This window comes from Salmo salar, chromosome ssa28 (genome assembly GCF_905237065.1).
Source record: "Salmo salar chromosome ssa28, Ssal_v3.1, whole genome shotgun sequence".
Lineage (NCBI taxonomy): Eukaryota > Metazoa > Chordata > Actinopteri > Salmoniformes > Salmonidae > Salmo > Salmo salar.
The window spans coordinates 8702975-8717536 of record NC_059469.1 but is presented as its reverse complement, the minus strand read 5'-3'; the positions used below and the strand labels follow the sequence as shown (position 1 = coordinate 8717536).

General features: G+C 44.9%; 1 protein-coding gene across 12 annotated transcripts in view; it reads right to left on the bottom strand.

Annotated features, from left to right (window-relative positions):
- Positions 1–274: 274 nt before the first annotated feature.
- LOC106589429 (calcium/calmodulin-dependent protein kinase type II subunit gamma) overlaps positions 275–14562 on the bottom strand; it is a 37520-nt gene continuing 23232 nt past the window's right edge. The window contains exons 12-23 of one of the 12 annotated variants that reach the window (XM_014179403.2): positions 14195–14237; positions 12303–12362; positions 9898–9938; positions 9623–9706; positions 9219–9257; positions 9089–9134; positions 8762–8845; positions 6527–6676; positions 6115–6190; positions 5936–6030; positions 2647–2883; positions 275–2564 (exon numbers count right to left, since the gene is read on the bottom strand). In XM_014179403.2, the coding sequence (XP_014034878.1) occupies positions 2651–2883; positions 5936–6030; positions 6115–6190; positions 6527–6676; positions 8762–8845; positions 9089–9134; positions 9219–9257; positions 9623–9706; positions 9898–9938; positions 12303–12362; positions 14195–14237 (951 nt within the window). In that variant the 3' untranslated portion in view covers positions 275–2564; positions 2647–2650. The remainder of the gene's footprint in view (positions 2565–2646; positions 2884–5935; positions 6031–6114; positions 6191–6526; positions 6677–8761; positions 8846–9088; positions 9135–9218; positions 9258–9622; positions 9707–9897; positions 9939–12302; positions 12363–14194; positions 14238–14562) is intronic. The other 11 variants (XM_014179408.2, XM_045710205.1, XM_014179406.2 and 8 more) reach the window with 11 other exon arrangements.

Genomic DNA, 14562 nt, shown 5'->3' with positions numbered 1-14562 from the left:
AACGTCATACAATTACGTTTTTGAACTTGTAATGCAGCGGCATGAATTAAGGCCACTGCAAAGGATTATGTCGGATTATAAAATTGGGTGGTTTCGTTGAATCCAATGGCAGTTTCCGCGAAAAGCCAATGCTAGGAGCCGCTTGTGGATTTTACAGCGCTAACGCAGTTCCACCTCCGACACTTCCAAAATATCCGCTGTGTGGGTGGCGGCTAGCGCAGGCCTGATATAATCTAGCCCCTAGCTTTACATTAAGAGAGACACGGAGACAAAACGGTGCTGAAATAGTATTTTTATTAAATACTTTCAAGATCCAAGTTTTGAAGAATAACAAAGCTATGATAAAGGACCTACTAACAATTAGACAAACATTTGATCGTCCTCAATTCATGGTTTTAATTTACCGTACATCATGATCATGCAAAAAAACTCCAGCATCCAACGACTGCTGGGGAAAGAAAGCGCAGCCCGACAGGTTAACATCACAACGCAGGGAGAGTACTGACAATGAGCTTCATAACAAGCTAAGGCTCCTCAATCCTTTTTGTAATTAAGTAGTATTTTTTGTTTATTTTATCATCTCATGTCACCTATTTAATATGCTGGACGGAGGCGGAGTTTTTATTTTTCTTCATTTCAAAATATGCAAATATGATAGGGTATATAATAACTATCCTCCGTCCTAGTTCAGGTAGGTGCACAGTGGAGATGCTTAAACTGAAACATGCATACATTGCTCTCTGGTTTAACTCCATAAATACTTCTCTGATCTCTGAACACTTCTCTCCACCTGAATGGGCAATATAAGGACTAAAATCCCACTGTCTGGGTGAAATAAAATCAATACATTAACTGGTAATCAATACAAATTCAGTTGTCTCCTCGTTTACCCTCCATTTCCTCCTGTGTGTGTGTAACAGATTTACATCCTCAACAACTGATCTGAATTCAGTCCCTTCCGTCCCTGTTATATTCTAACCAGCTAGTCTGATCAGTTTAATAGTTGGCCTAACTTTAGTGCGCGCGTGTATAGAATGCAGAACTTCCCAAAAAGCAGAGTAACAATTTTTTTTTTTTTAAACTGTCAACAAAACCCAAACCAGCAAACAGAGACGCACACATATATATATATATACACTCAGAGACACACATTCACACAGATAAACAGACCGCTCAAACAGAGGGAGACAGTTACTAATGATGGGACGAAAACACGAACAACAGTGCCAGAGTTTCACCATGGGCAGTGCAGTGGTGAAGATACGTTACAAAACCTGACACCACAGTGTGTGTGCGCGCGTGTGTACACGATATGCATTTACACAGGATATTATGAGACTGACAGCTCAGGACATGAGGTTGAAATAAGAATTTGGGAGGTGTATGTGTTGGTATACGTGTGTGTGTGTGTTTATATATAGAGGTCAGAGGTTGTCAAAATGGTGACAGTAACATGGACATGTGACTAGAGCTGGTTGGTGTGTGTTAGACAAGTGTCCACCCCTTTGTCATGCACTTTGAGTGACTCTTAGACACACGTACATGTTAAGTACAATCACACACACACGCCATCTATACACAGCCAGGGGGTGGGAGTGAGAAACGAAGAATGGAGGGACAAAAAAAAAAAAAAGGAGAAGAGTCTTAAAAACACACAAAAAAAAGGACAAGAAAGGGGGAGAGGAAGAAGGAAAACATTTAAAATGCAGATGCCTTTCCCCCAAATTTGCCATCTCCCACTGCAGAACGATTAAACAGACAGCAGGTACATACTGCAGGTTCACTTTCACAAAACGTATTTTTTTAACTCAGTCGCTTAAAATTGACTACATCAGACTCAGTCCACAGAAACGCAACATAAACACAAGGCTAAAAACACAACAGAAACAGTGCTCTCGAATGCACCCCTACCGTCCCTTCAAAAAAAATTACAAATAAAACAACAAACTCGTACAAAGCCTAAAGTTCTACACTTTGGTGCTTCACCTTTTGATATCAAGTTTCTCGCATCAGGTTCTTACATTTTTCTGATTGAAACAACTGTCCTTCCATATAGAATTCTGCTTGGGAATTCTCCATTTACATTCTCTGGGAAAGAGCAAATCCTGTCATCTACTACCATCACACACTCTCCTCTCATCGTATATATAAATGCTTGTTAGGGTTGGGTGTTATCTTGTACTAGTCATATATTACACTGTATACTCATTCTCATAACTGTCATCACAAGTTCATGAACCCGTTCCTCCCCGCTCCTCTCATCTCAAAATGGCTGCCATGGACGGGAGACAAAATGGCTGCCGGGTGGGAGGGGTCAGAGGTCAAAGGACGAGCCCTCCTATTGGCCGTCAGATGCATGCATCATCCCACAGGGGCGGAATCCACACTTGGCCGGCCCCCAGCGGATCAAAGGAGAGACTGGACTGGTTGGTGTTGTGGAGAGGGTGCAGTCTTGCCCGGCCGGGCTCCTGGCATTGGTCAACCCACAGAGGACACGCCCCCAAAACACACGCCGAAAACACGCCCCAAAACTTACACTCCAATAGCCTGGAGCGTTTGGACACCTGAGAGAAAGCGAGAGAGTGAGAACTTTTAACCCTTTCAATGTTCTAAAGTTAGTGTAAGAGTGTGTGTGTGTGTGTGTACCAGTTCACTGCAGCGGTGCGGCCGGAGCCCCAGAGCAGTGGAAGTGGACGTTGAGCCACTTGCTGTCACGGCGATGCCACACCCTGGTCTCCTCCGATTGGCTGGAGCGGGGGCGTCCCTGACCGTCGATGAACTGTGTGAGGCGGATGTAGGCGATGCAGGCAGCCTCCTCTCCAATCAGGTGAACGTGGGGGTTCAGCAGGGTGGTGTGGACCGGCTTACTGTTCTTACTCAGAACTGTAGGAACAAAGATAAAACATGTTTGAATCTTTCTGCTGAACTCATTCGTTGTATGTGTGTTTGCATGTACAGTGCATTCTGAAATTATTCAGACCCCTTGACTTTCAAATTTTGTTAGGTTACAGCCTTATTCTAAAATTGATTAAATCATTTTTTACCCCTCAATCCACACACAATACCCCATAACGACAAAGCAAAACAAAGCTTGTGTACATTTTTAGCAAATGTATTAAAAATACAAGACTGAAATATCATATTTACATAAGTACTTTGAAGCACATTTGGCAGTGATTACACCCTAGAGTCTTCTTGGGTATGACGCTACAAGTTTGGGACACCTGTATTTGGGGAGTTTCTGCCATTCTTCTCTGCAGATCCTCTCAAGCTGTCAGGTTGGATGAGGTGTCGCTGCAAAGCTATTTTCCGGTCTCTCCAGAGATGTTCGATGGGGTTTAAGTCCGGGCTTTGGCTGGGCCACTCAAGGAAATTCAGAGACTTGTCCCGAAGCCACTCCAGCGTTGTCTTGGCTGTGTGCTTAGGGTCGTTGTCCTGTTTGAAGGTGAACCTACGCCCCAGTCAGGTCCTGAGCGTTTTGGATTTCATCAAGGATTTCTGTACTTTGCTCCATTCATCTTTCCCCTCGATCCTGACTAGTCTCCCAGTCCCTGCTGCTGAAAAACATCCCCACGTCATGATGCTGCCACCACGCTTCACAGTAGGAATGGTGCCAGATTTCCTCCAGACATGACGCTTAGCATTCAGGCCAAATAGTTCAATGATGGTTTCATCAGACCAGAGAATCTTGTTTCTCATGGTCAGAGTCCTTTTGCCTTTGGGCATCTCCATGAAGGCATGTGCCTTTACTGAGGAGTGGTTTCAGTCTGGCTACTCTACCATAAAGGCCTGATTGGTGGAGTGCAGCAGAGATGGTTGTCCTTCTGGAAGGTTGTCCTTCTGGAAGGTTCTCCTATCTCCACAGAGTAATTCTCAATCTCTGTCAGAGTGACCATCAGGTTTGAGTTTAAGTTTATTTTATTTTTACAGGGACAGTGCACATTAATCAACGTTTCAGTAAAAGTGCTGGTTTTAGCCAGCCGGCTAATTTTCAACCGCAGTCCCTGGGCAGGTTATTAAAAACAATTACAATATAGACAATCATTGAACAGTGAGCACACGCAGAGTAACATAGGACAAGCAAGACATAGCATACAGACAGAGCAACATAGGACAAGCAAGATGTAGCATACAGACAGAGCAACATAGAACAAAAAGCAACAAGACAAAATCCATAAAAGCAACAAAGTGTTTCCACACCTCACAAGCTACAGACAACAGACAACATGGAAAGCGGCAATACACAGCTAGGGATTATGTTCACAAATCTGATTGACCTTTAGCCATGTCTTCATGCATTTTGTGAAAGTGTGATATGTGGTGCAGTTATGTGTGTCTGATGGCAGTGTATTCCAGACATGGGAAGCTCTCACAGAGAAAGCAGATTTACAAAGGGTGCTTTTCCTTAAGGGAACTATACAGTCACCTCTCATGGCAGACCTTGTGGATCTGCTGCCATATGTTTGGGTTTTCTGTTTAACAAAAATACTGACTGGAGTGGGAGCCAGGCCATTTAGGATCTTGAATACAAGACATGCGTCGGTGTATTGCACAAGATTTTCCCAACTCAGGAGCTCATGCTTTCTGAGGATGTAACAGTGATGATGGCTATTGGGCTTTCTATCGAGCACTTTGAGAGCCTGTTTGTAGACAGACTGAATAGGTTTTAATGTTGTATAGCAAGCTTGGGTCCAACTAGTCAAGCAGTATGTTAAGTGGGGGAGTATCATCGATTTGAATTTGGTTATTTGAATTACCTTTTTCACATGCTTTTTAAAAGAGAGGTTGGAATCAAGTATGATTCCAAGGTACTTAAAATCAGATACCACCTGGAGCTTCTCCCCTGACACATAGACATCTGGCTCAGTAGCATCTGTTGCCCTCTTTGTGAAGAACATGCAAACTGTTTTTTTCACATTGAGATGCAAACACGAGTCACTGAGCCACTTTGTAACCTGGACCATGACAGTAGTGAGTTCTTGTGCAGCTTGTTGTTTGCTCTTTGCATGCACATATATCACTGTATCATCTGCATACATTTGAACTTCAGACCCAGTGCAGACGGAAGGCAGATCATTAATGTACAAGCTGAACAGGAGGGGCCCCAGTATTGACCCTTGGGGCACGCCCACATCATAGCTAAGAGTGGGCGACAGCTCATTGCTCACTCTGACACACTGAGTTCTGCCTTCAAGGTATGATTTCATCCATCTCAAGGCATCAGGGTAAAAGTTGAACTTGGACAATTTTGTGATGAGAATCTCATGGTTAACAGGTTCTTGGTCAGCTCCCTGACGAAGGTCCTACTCCCCAGATTGCTCAGTTTGGCTGGGCGGCCAGCTCTAGGAAGAGTCTTGGTGGTTCCAAACTTCTTCCTTTTAAGAATGATGGAGGCCACTGTTCTTGGGGACCTTCAATACTGCAAACATTTTTTGATGCCCTTCCTCAGATCTGTGCCTCGACACAATCCTGTCTCGGAGCTCTACGGACAATTCCTTCGACCTCATGGCTTGGTTTTTGCTCTGACATGCACTGTCAACAGTGGGACCTTATATAGACAGGTGTGTGCCTTTCCAAATCATGTCCAATCAATTGAATTGACAACAGGTGGACTCCAATCAAGTTTTAGAAACATCAAGGATGATCAATGGAAACAGGATGCACCTGAGCTCAATTTCGAGTCGCATAGCAAAGGGTCTGAACACTTATGTAAATAAGGCATCTGTTTAAATATTTTTTCTATACATTTGCAAACATTTCTAAAAACCTGTTTTTGACTTTTTCATTGAGGTATTGTGTGTAGATTGATGAGGGGGGAAAATGATTTAATACGTTTTAGAATAAGGCTGTAACGTAACAAAATGTGGAAGAAGTCAAAGGGTCTGAAAACTTTCCGAATGCACTGTATGTGACAGAACAAGAGAGAGAGACTCACGATTTTCAAAGTAGAACTTGTGGAAGTCCATGCCCTCCACCAGGTTCCCCAGAGCTTCAGGCTCAAAGGAGGTCAGACCTGGATCACAGATCCTCCTGATGGGGGAGGAGAAGAGCGAGCAAGAGACTAACGCTAGTAATTCAGTAATCAGATGTGTGAAACAACGTAGCTGTACTCACGTGTAGGCCTCAAAGTCTCCATTGTTCACAGCTTCAATCAGCTGTTCAGTTATCTTGATGATCTCCTGCTTACGAGCTAGAGGGAGAGAGAGGGAGAGAAAGGGGGGAGAGAAAGAACAAAATGGGAGAAGAGAGATGGAAGTTCAGCGATCTAGCTAAATAGAAGCTACTTCACTACTCACCCTCCACTATCGCTGTACTGTCTTCCCTCACTCTTTCTATGTATTCCACTCTCTCTCCACCTCTCTCCCTTTTCTCTCTCTGACAGCTAACAATGGACAACTTCATACTAGTGGGTGCTCCAACTCTGTCATGAGTTTGTGTGTCTGTTCTATGTGGTGTGCATACAGTATCTCCCTTATATGAGTGCATGTAACTGTGTCTCTCCCTCTCTCTCGGTGTGTGTTCTTACTGTGCTGTGTGGTGGTATTGACTGTGACAGGGACAGTGTTGCTCCCTAGCAGAGCAGCAGGGGAAGCAGATTGAGCGTGCCCCGACTCGGGGTTGGAGCCTTGATCAGAGCTGTTCCACGCCATGCGCTTTACATCATGCAGAGGAACAGCTGGAACACACAACGCATGGTCAACACACACGTATGCTGTCAGACATGTGCATACCACTCACACACAACATGAAGGAACAGTAATGGATGATGTTAGTTCGTTAAGACATTGAAACAGACAGACCGTTGGGGGGGGGGGCTCTGAGAAGCTCAGCTGATTAAGAAATTTACTGACTAGATCTTGATATTAAACTACATGTCCCTTCATTCTACTCCCTACTCTACTTTACTCTATTATATTCTATCACAGAGAGAAGTGTGTTTCTGCACTATGAAAACTGACAATACACAAAGGACGAATGTCCAAGCAGCACTTTGAGAAGCAGAACCGATGCCTGCCATTGGCTCAGCGCTTGTACGAGCACTGGCCAATAGGAGAGCAGCGTGGGAAGAAAAGAGCAACACTGTCATAGGAAGTGGAAAAGAGAGAAGGATCACACTAGAACACCAGAGGATGACGAGAGAGAAGGAAAGATGAGGAATAAGAGTAGGAGACTCCTCTCCTTCACCATCCCCTGATGGAGAGAAAGACACACACACACAACTGTAGGTGAAGGAGTGGGGGTCATCCCGTTTCTCAGGACGCAGTGAAGATTGAGAAAGAGACTGAATACCAAACCAGCCCCTCGCCCCAACCAACTCGCTCAGAGGGCCCTTTGTTGTCACGCGAGGGTGACTTTCAGAGTGGTGAGAAATCCAATAAACCTCAGGACACACTCATGACTTAAATGATGCAATTCATGTTTTACATTTAAATAATAATCAAGCATTAATAAATATATCTAAATTTCCCTTGTCGTTTTACAAGATATAAACTTCAGTAACAGTGAAATACTTAATTTGGGAGGTATTACATTTTGTCACGTGCCAGGCCTTGAAATGGGACACAAACAAATGCAAGTGACATAATTAGGCACACCTCCATTCTTTTGTAAGAAGTCGAAGTGTCTATCTTAAGGGTCAAATTAGCCCCTAAATCCTCAATAATTTCCACTCCCTGAGCAGTGTTTCCCCAAGGATTGTTAGCAGCAGTGGTTCACGTAGAGGTGATTTGGGGGGGGGGGTCTTCCTAGGGCGGTCCGGGATTAATTGTAATTGTTATTTTAATTTGAAACTCATCTGAAAATCGAGTTTCATTTTAATCTGTTAATCTCAATGACATCAGCCAATTCTATCTTATCCCCAAACATTTTTATGCTAACGTTACCGTTTCTTAGCTAACAACTAGGGCTGGGAATTGCCAGGGACCTCACGATACAATATTATCAAGTGACTTCAGTGCCAATATGATATGTATTGCGATTCTATATGCATTACGATTCGATACTGCAATTTTATTTCAGCGATTTGACGTTCTAAATATATTGCTCACTATAGGTCTGCTGCAGAGAGACAAGAGCCATGAGAAAACCAGTTATGATCAGTCAGAGAAATAAGTGCTGAAAACATGTTGGCTGCCTATTAAAAAAGATTTTCAAAAGAAAACAAGCTACAGGATGAAAAACACCGGAGTCAAACATCGATATATCATCCAAAAATATTATTGCGATATGTAACTGTATTGATTCTCCCCTCCCCATCACTACTAACAATTATCACATACATCTCTTTATGGGGCTGGCTACACTTCCAAGATTACAAGCTAGCTAGGTAGATACCAATGGAGTTCTCTCTGACAATCTGGTATAAATTTACAGAAGATATGTAACTTGTTGTAACTTGGCACGCTTTTTAAGATAAGAGTGACTTGGCCGATTTTTATTTGCTAAATGACTATAGTGGAAAAACTACTCAGCTTTGGAGCACTTGTGCATGTGGTGGAGGCAAGTGTGAATGTGCAAATGGAAGGCAGAGGGGTGAGAGGAAGGGGAAGGGACTGGTTTGGGATTCAGCAAGAAAGAAAAAAAAGGGTATAGAGGAGAGATTCCCAATGTTGGAGGCTAGAAAAAAAAAAAGAAGAGGGATAGACATACACACACGCACAGGTCGGAGACACGCAGTAGAAAAGAGGCACAAAGGTCAGGAAGAGTGGGGTCTTTGCCAGGGACGTCCCCGAAAGGTTGTGGTTGCCGTGAAAACACTTACTGGCAGGCGAGTTGTCAGACGAGGTCAGTAGGGAGGGCATCTCCTCTGTAGCACTGCCCTGACTCATCATCACAACGCTGTCCCCTAGATTAGAACCCACACAGGCACGCACACACAAATAATGCACAAACACGTAGGCACGCACGTACACACATATACACGGGTGAGTCACACACACACACACACAAACAAACCTTTGCACACTGCAAGCTATAGAGCACAGGAAGATCTATCAGAAAATATATGGTTAGATCACAGAGAGAGAACAAAGCAAAAGGAGAGAGAGAAGAGCAAGCAAGCGAAGATAGATAAGTGTAATTTCCCTACCTTTCATATCCTCATCCTCATTTGTGTTGCAACTCTCTGTAGAACCCTAGAGAGAAAAGGAGGGGGGTTAACAACACATAGTGAGCCTTATTCATATGTTGTTAACCTAACTCTGCACAAACACCCTCACCTTGATCCCATCAGTAGCAACCACTGTATTTTGAGATTCCTGGTAGAAGAGGAGCATAGTTAGTCTTAAAAGTCTGGGTACACACCCAGGTCTGTACAAGTGCCTGGGGGTTAGGGTTCGAGTTGATATTAAGATGTAGGCTGGTGTGGGAAGGGGTTAGAGGTTTGTGGAGGGTCAAAGATGAAACAATCTTAGACTCCAGCCAACAGAGACAAAAGCCCACTAGGAAGAGAATGGAGGTTAGGGGGCCAAGTTAGGGGGCTTGGAAGGGAGTATGGACTTTAAGGTGCTAGGAAGGGAAATACAATGAGGGTAATGGAGGGAGGAGAGCAGGCTAGGGTGGTAGAAGGTTAGGGAACTAGGAGGAGGGGAACAGGGGATGAGAGGAGGTTAAGGTTCTGTACCATCTGTGAGGCAGCCATGCTGTTGTCCTTCATGGCATTTATAGCGCTCACGATGCTGTTCTTACTGTTGTTGTTGGTCGTGGGCTGAGACACACAAAATTAACAAACTGAAGAGAGTAATATCTTTCTTAATTTCTTTCATTTCCCTCTATAAATACAACAGCCTTTAATTCTCCACTAAATCAAGTAATCAAACACTCTTCACTACCCCTGCGAGCCAAAGAGAGAGAGGGAGTGTGTGTGACAGCTACATGACATCAGATTTAACCCATTACCTTAGCAGCATCCGCCTTCTTGTTAAGTAAACTTTTGCATGCTGTAAAGAGAGGGGAATACAGCATAAGAAGAGAATTGCACTGGACTTCAAACATCTCTCCAGTCACATTCATCCAACCTGGTCCCCACATTATGCAACACACAAGTCAAGCAACAACCACTCCTAGACCGCAGTCTGATTCTCTATACCTTCTGCCGGCAGTGTGTACTTAATAACTACCCTTTCATGGCGTTAAAAGCATTGGATTGGTGTGAACATGGACTAAAGGGCGTTTCCCACCATATTCCTGACGCCAAAGGCATTCTATTCCACGAAGGGGAGTGAACAAGCGCACACTTCAGGGAGAATGAGCGTGCGATAGAAGAGGCGGATGTTTAGTCACGTTACTGTAAACTATTGATTTCCTTTAGGAGGCTCCAGTCAGTCATCTCACTCTGGTCTCATCTAAAGCATTTCACTTTGCTGCTGTCCCAACTGCTTTTTAAGTATTACTGACACACACACGCAATTCTGGGATGCATGCAATCTCTTGGGGTTCCTTACCTTCCGTTAACAAGTGGGAGAGAGGGGGAAGAAAAGAGATGGAAAGAGAAGTCTCAGTGGTGCATTATCAGAGTGAGAGAAACAAGGAGAGGGAGGGAGGGTGGGAGACATGTTTTAGGCAGCAGGCGTCAGTTGTCAGTGGTGGTTCGTGCACTGCTGGCGTGCGTGTTCTTACTGTGTGGTACTATCGACAGGGAACAGTCTTGCGCCCTAGCGGAGCGGCGGGCGGGCGGAGCAGACAGCTGCTCCGACTTGGGGTTGCAGCCTTGATCAGAGCTGTTGCATGCCATGCACTTTATATCACACAGCGGAACGGCTGGAACACGCAGTGGACCAGCCATGCAGCAGACCAGCCACGCAGCATCCACATCAACAACAGTCCCAAAGGTGCATAGCTTCCATTCAGCAAACAGCAGAACAGAGCTGGGCCTTGATTGGTTAACCTTTGACACCCGCCACATCTTCTACCCAGCTACCCACAGGGCGGGCAAGCATGGTCCCCGTTCCAACATCTTCGGACATATCGGTCGCGTCACAGGCCAACTACATTGCAATGGTGCATTGCATCAACCAATGGCTGCATGCCACATCCTCAGTCGGGCATCAGATTAGCTGACATGTTAAACACCTGAGATCTGGCAGACAGGCATTTGCAATGCAATTAGCCTAGAACGTGGCCATTGTCTAACATCTTCCCTTTCCTCTGTCCAGTCACCTCAGATCAGTGGCTATTTCAAGGAAGAAATAGCCACTGAAGACAGGAAAGTCCAAGTGTGCACTCATACCAATCCAATCCTTTTACCTCTGGGAGGGAAAGTGAACGAGTGCACACTTCAGGGAGTAGAGAATGGAAGGGAAATGGATTGTATATGGAAAACAAGTCCACATGCAGCAAGGCAACATTGTTCACACTGTAATTCATCTGGGCTACAGTGTGACGATGTGACTGGGTAAGACGGAGCGTCATAAGCAGAGAGCAAAGTCTGCCTCAGCCATACACAGTGGAGGGGAAAGCAGTGAAATCGCAGGGAGGATAAGCTGCAGATGCCTTTCATAGGGCGATGATGTCATCCGTCTTCAGGACTTACTGGCAGGCGATTGGTCCACTCTCAGAGGAGAGCCCTGTGATTGGAGGGTTCTAAGCGTACAGCTTTGTCAACCATCCTCATGCAGAACCAGAGCATCAATCGCACGCTCAGGGGAGACTAACTCTCGCACCCTTGTTATTGGGTCAATACTACTATTACCCTACTTCCTAGAGACACTTGTGTAGATCTGAAAGGATCTGATAGGTGTAAATAATATGGTAGTAGCTCCAATTTGTCCTATGATCGGCTGGGTGGAATTTGCTATGTTGCTTGCACCTATCCAACCCTTACAGAAACATTATACAGTTTCCTAGTCCGCATGGGATCGCTGACCTTAGTCCACCCACTCTTTACCCAGGTCAGACGATGGCAGCATGCCTCCCCTGCTCCTGTCCATCCCCCAGTCAGTCAGCCGCCACAGATAAACGCCCCCGCCTCCCTCAACCCCCTCTCATGGCCGTAACCAAAGGAGGAGGGTGGGGAGGGGGGTTGATATGGTAAGGCTAATGAATTTGATGATTTCTGATGTTGATACGAGGCTAAGTGGTATTGTTGACAGTATGTGTAGAGTTAGATGTGTTACTAGCGCCATCCTTAAAAAACATCCATATAGTCTCACATGAGTGTGTGTGTGTTTCAGGCTAACGTGAGCTGCATTCAGAAAAGGGGCCAGATAACCTGGTGCTCCCTTATAGAATGAAGTGGGAGGGACTTAGACAGGAAGCAGGAAGTGTGTGTAGAGGAAGTAAGAGGGCGTATCTCTGTGACGTACCTTCCTGCGCCAGCGAGGCGGTGGAGGACACAGCAGCAGGGTTGGCATGCTGCCGGCCCACTATTGGACAGAAATAGTCAGGTTGGGAGAAGCTATTCAAATCTGGGCTGGCCTAACCCAAAACAGTGACCAATCTCAAATGACACCCTATTGTCCATATAGTAGCCAAAAGTAGTGCACTATATGATGAGTAGGATGCCATTTAGGATGCAAAAATCCTATTCCCTTAAGGCCAGGTCTTCACCCTAGGGACGAGCATCTTTCCATTTCATGACAATTCGATACGCATCTAGATACAAGGGCACTGATATGTTTTAGTTTGAAATTATCCGATTTGATTAGAGAACAAATCGATGCAGTAACATTTGTTGCATAAACACGTTCATTTTCCATTCTAAATTCAAATCTGATGCGGATGGAGCTCCTGAGCTGGGCCTCTCTGTATGTGTGTGTAAATGATATATGTCTATGGTGTATGTATATATATATAGGTGCCTGAGATGAGCCATAAGGGAGACTAGGCATCTATAACCCCACTACCACATTAAGGGGGGAAACATAGCCTACATATTGTCCCATCACCCTCCAATTAAACTTGTCATTTTTGCAGACTAAGTGTTTGAGCAAGTAATGCATCAATATTAGTTTACAAATGAGCTATGACATAGCCAATGAATATATAGTCAACTTTGGATTCCACCCTCATCTCAAAATCAATTGGTTTTGACCATTTGGAAGTTCAGCGAGCTGCTTTTTGCCTCCCGCTTTTGCTATGCAGCGCCTCGCAAAGTGATTGCGGTCTTCTTATCGAAATGATCACCTTCACCCTGTATATCTAAAAACGACCATAAACACTGATTGTTTAAACCATACTACCAAAGCTATTGCTGATGATGAACAATCAAAATAAAATCTATTGTAAGCTCTGTTCAGCGGGTAGCCTATAGCCAGATGAGTCTCCGGTAGCTTACTTTTAACAGCGCACAGATAACAAATTACATAGGTTGTCACCTAACTAATAAAGCCTAATATCAGGTAAGCTATTTCAGCATTTTAATGCTGAAGGCGTGGCGTAGATGTGCAAGATCAGGAACAGGCTGCCTACCGTGCGAAGCTGGGCGCAGTTCGACTAGGTTACTGATATTGCCTGGGCTTGTTCGGCGTGCAAATTGACTTGTAGATCAATGACTGTCAATGCAGTTACATGCTTAGTTCGACACAGAAGGAGAGGATGCATCAGTATTTTCAGAAGGTAGAAAGAAACTAATATGAGCAAGAAACGCGTAACGCTTGAATCGTTTTCCCTGACCGATGCATGCAACATTTGGATGGGTTTGGAGTCCGCGGACCGATGCAGTCCCATCTTAAACGTTTGAGTCGGTACCGATGCCTATCGGTGAATCGTTATCTTCCTAATCATCGTAAGTAGCAGAAGAGTGAAAGTAGAGCCTTAAGTAGTGCCCTTTGTGACACCACAGACATCCACCACTCCTGAGTGAACCGCACACGCACACACTCCAGAGCCGACAAGGGGAGAGAGAGGTGCATTAGAGACAGGTATAGAACACACAGAATCTAAAAAACACAGTACTGCTGGAATTCTAGAATCTAGAAAACAGTCTGCAATTCTAGAATCAATGACCTAGCACCTCTGTGTACTGACACCTTATGACATCTGCTCAGAACTTACAGAGGAGCTCCTTTCACCTCCTTTCCTTCAAAACATGTGTCCTGAACACACACTTCTTTTGAGTACTCACTCACACACACACATACTCAGCCTAAAAACCTACATTAGGTGGACTCCACCGAGGAGGAGAGGGAAGGAGGGAGTAGAGCTCCATCTGTCCTCCCCCTCACTCTAACTGGAGCGAGGGAGGAGACACACCCACCTGAGAAGGTTCTGGACACCAGCATGGTGGTGAGGATCGCTCCCTAGGAGAGAAAGACAGAGAAAGGAGAGATGAGTAATAAAAACAGATGATATGTAAAGGGGAGTTAAAGAGAGGGGGGGGGTAATTTGGAGAAAAGGAGGTGTAGAGAGGTATAGTGAGCCAGAGGAGAAGGAGAGGTGTATGGGTGGAGAAGGAGTGGTGTAGGGAGTAGAGAAGAAGAGGAGGAACAGTGTAAGGGGTGGAGAAGGAGTAGAGAAGAAGAGGAGGAACGGTGTAAGGGGTGGAGAAGGAGAGGAGGAACGGTGTAAGGGGTGGAGAAGAAGAGGAGGAACGGTGTAAGGGGTGGAGAAGAAGAGGAGGAACGG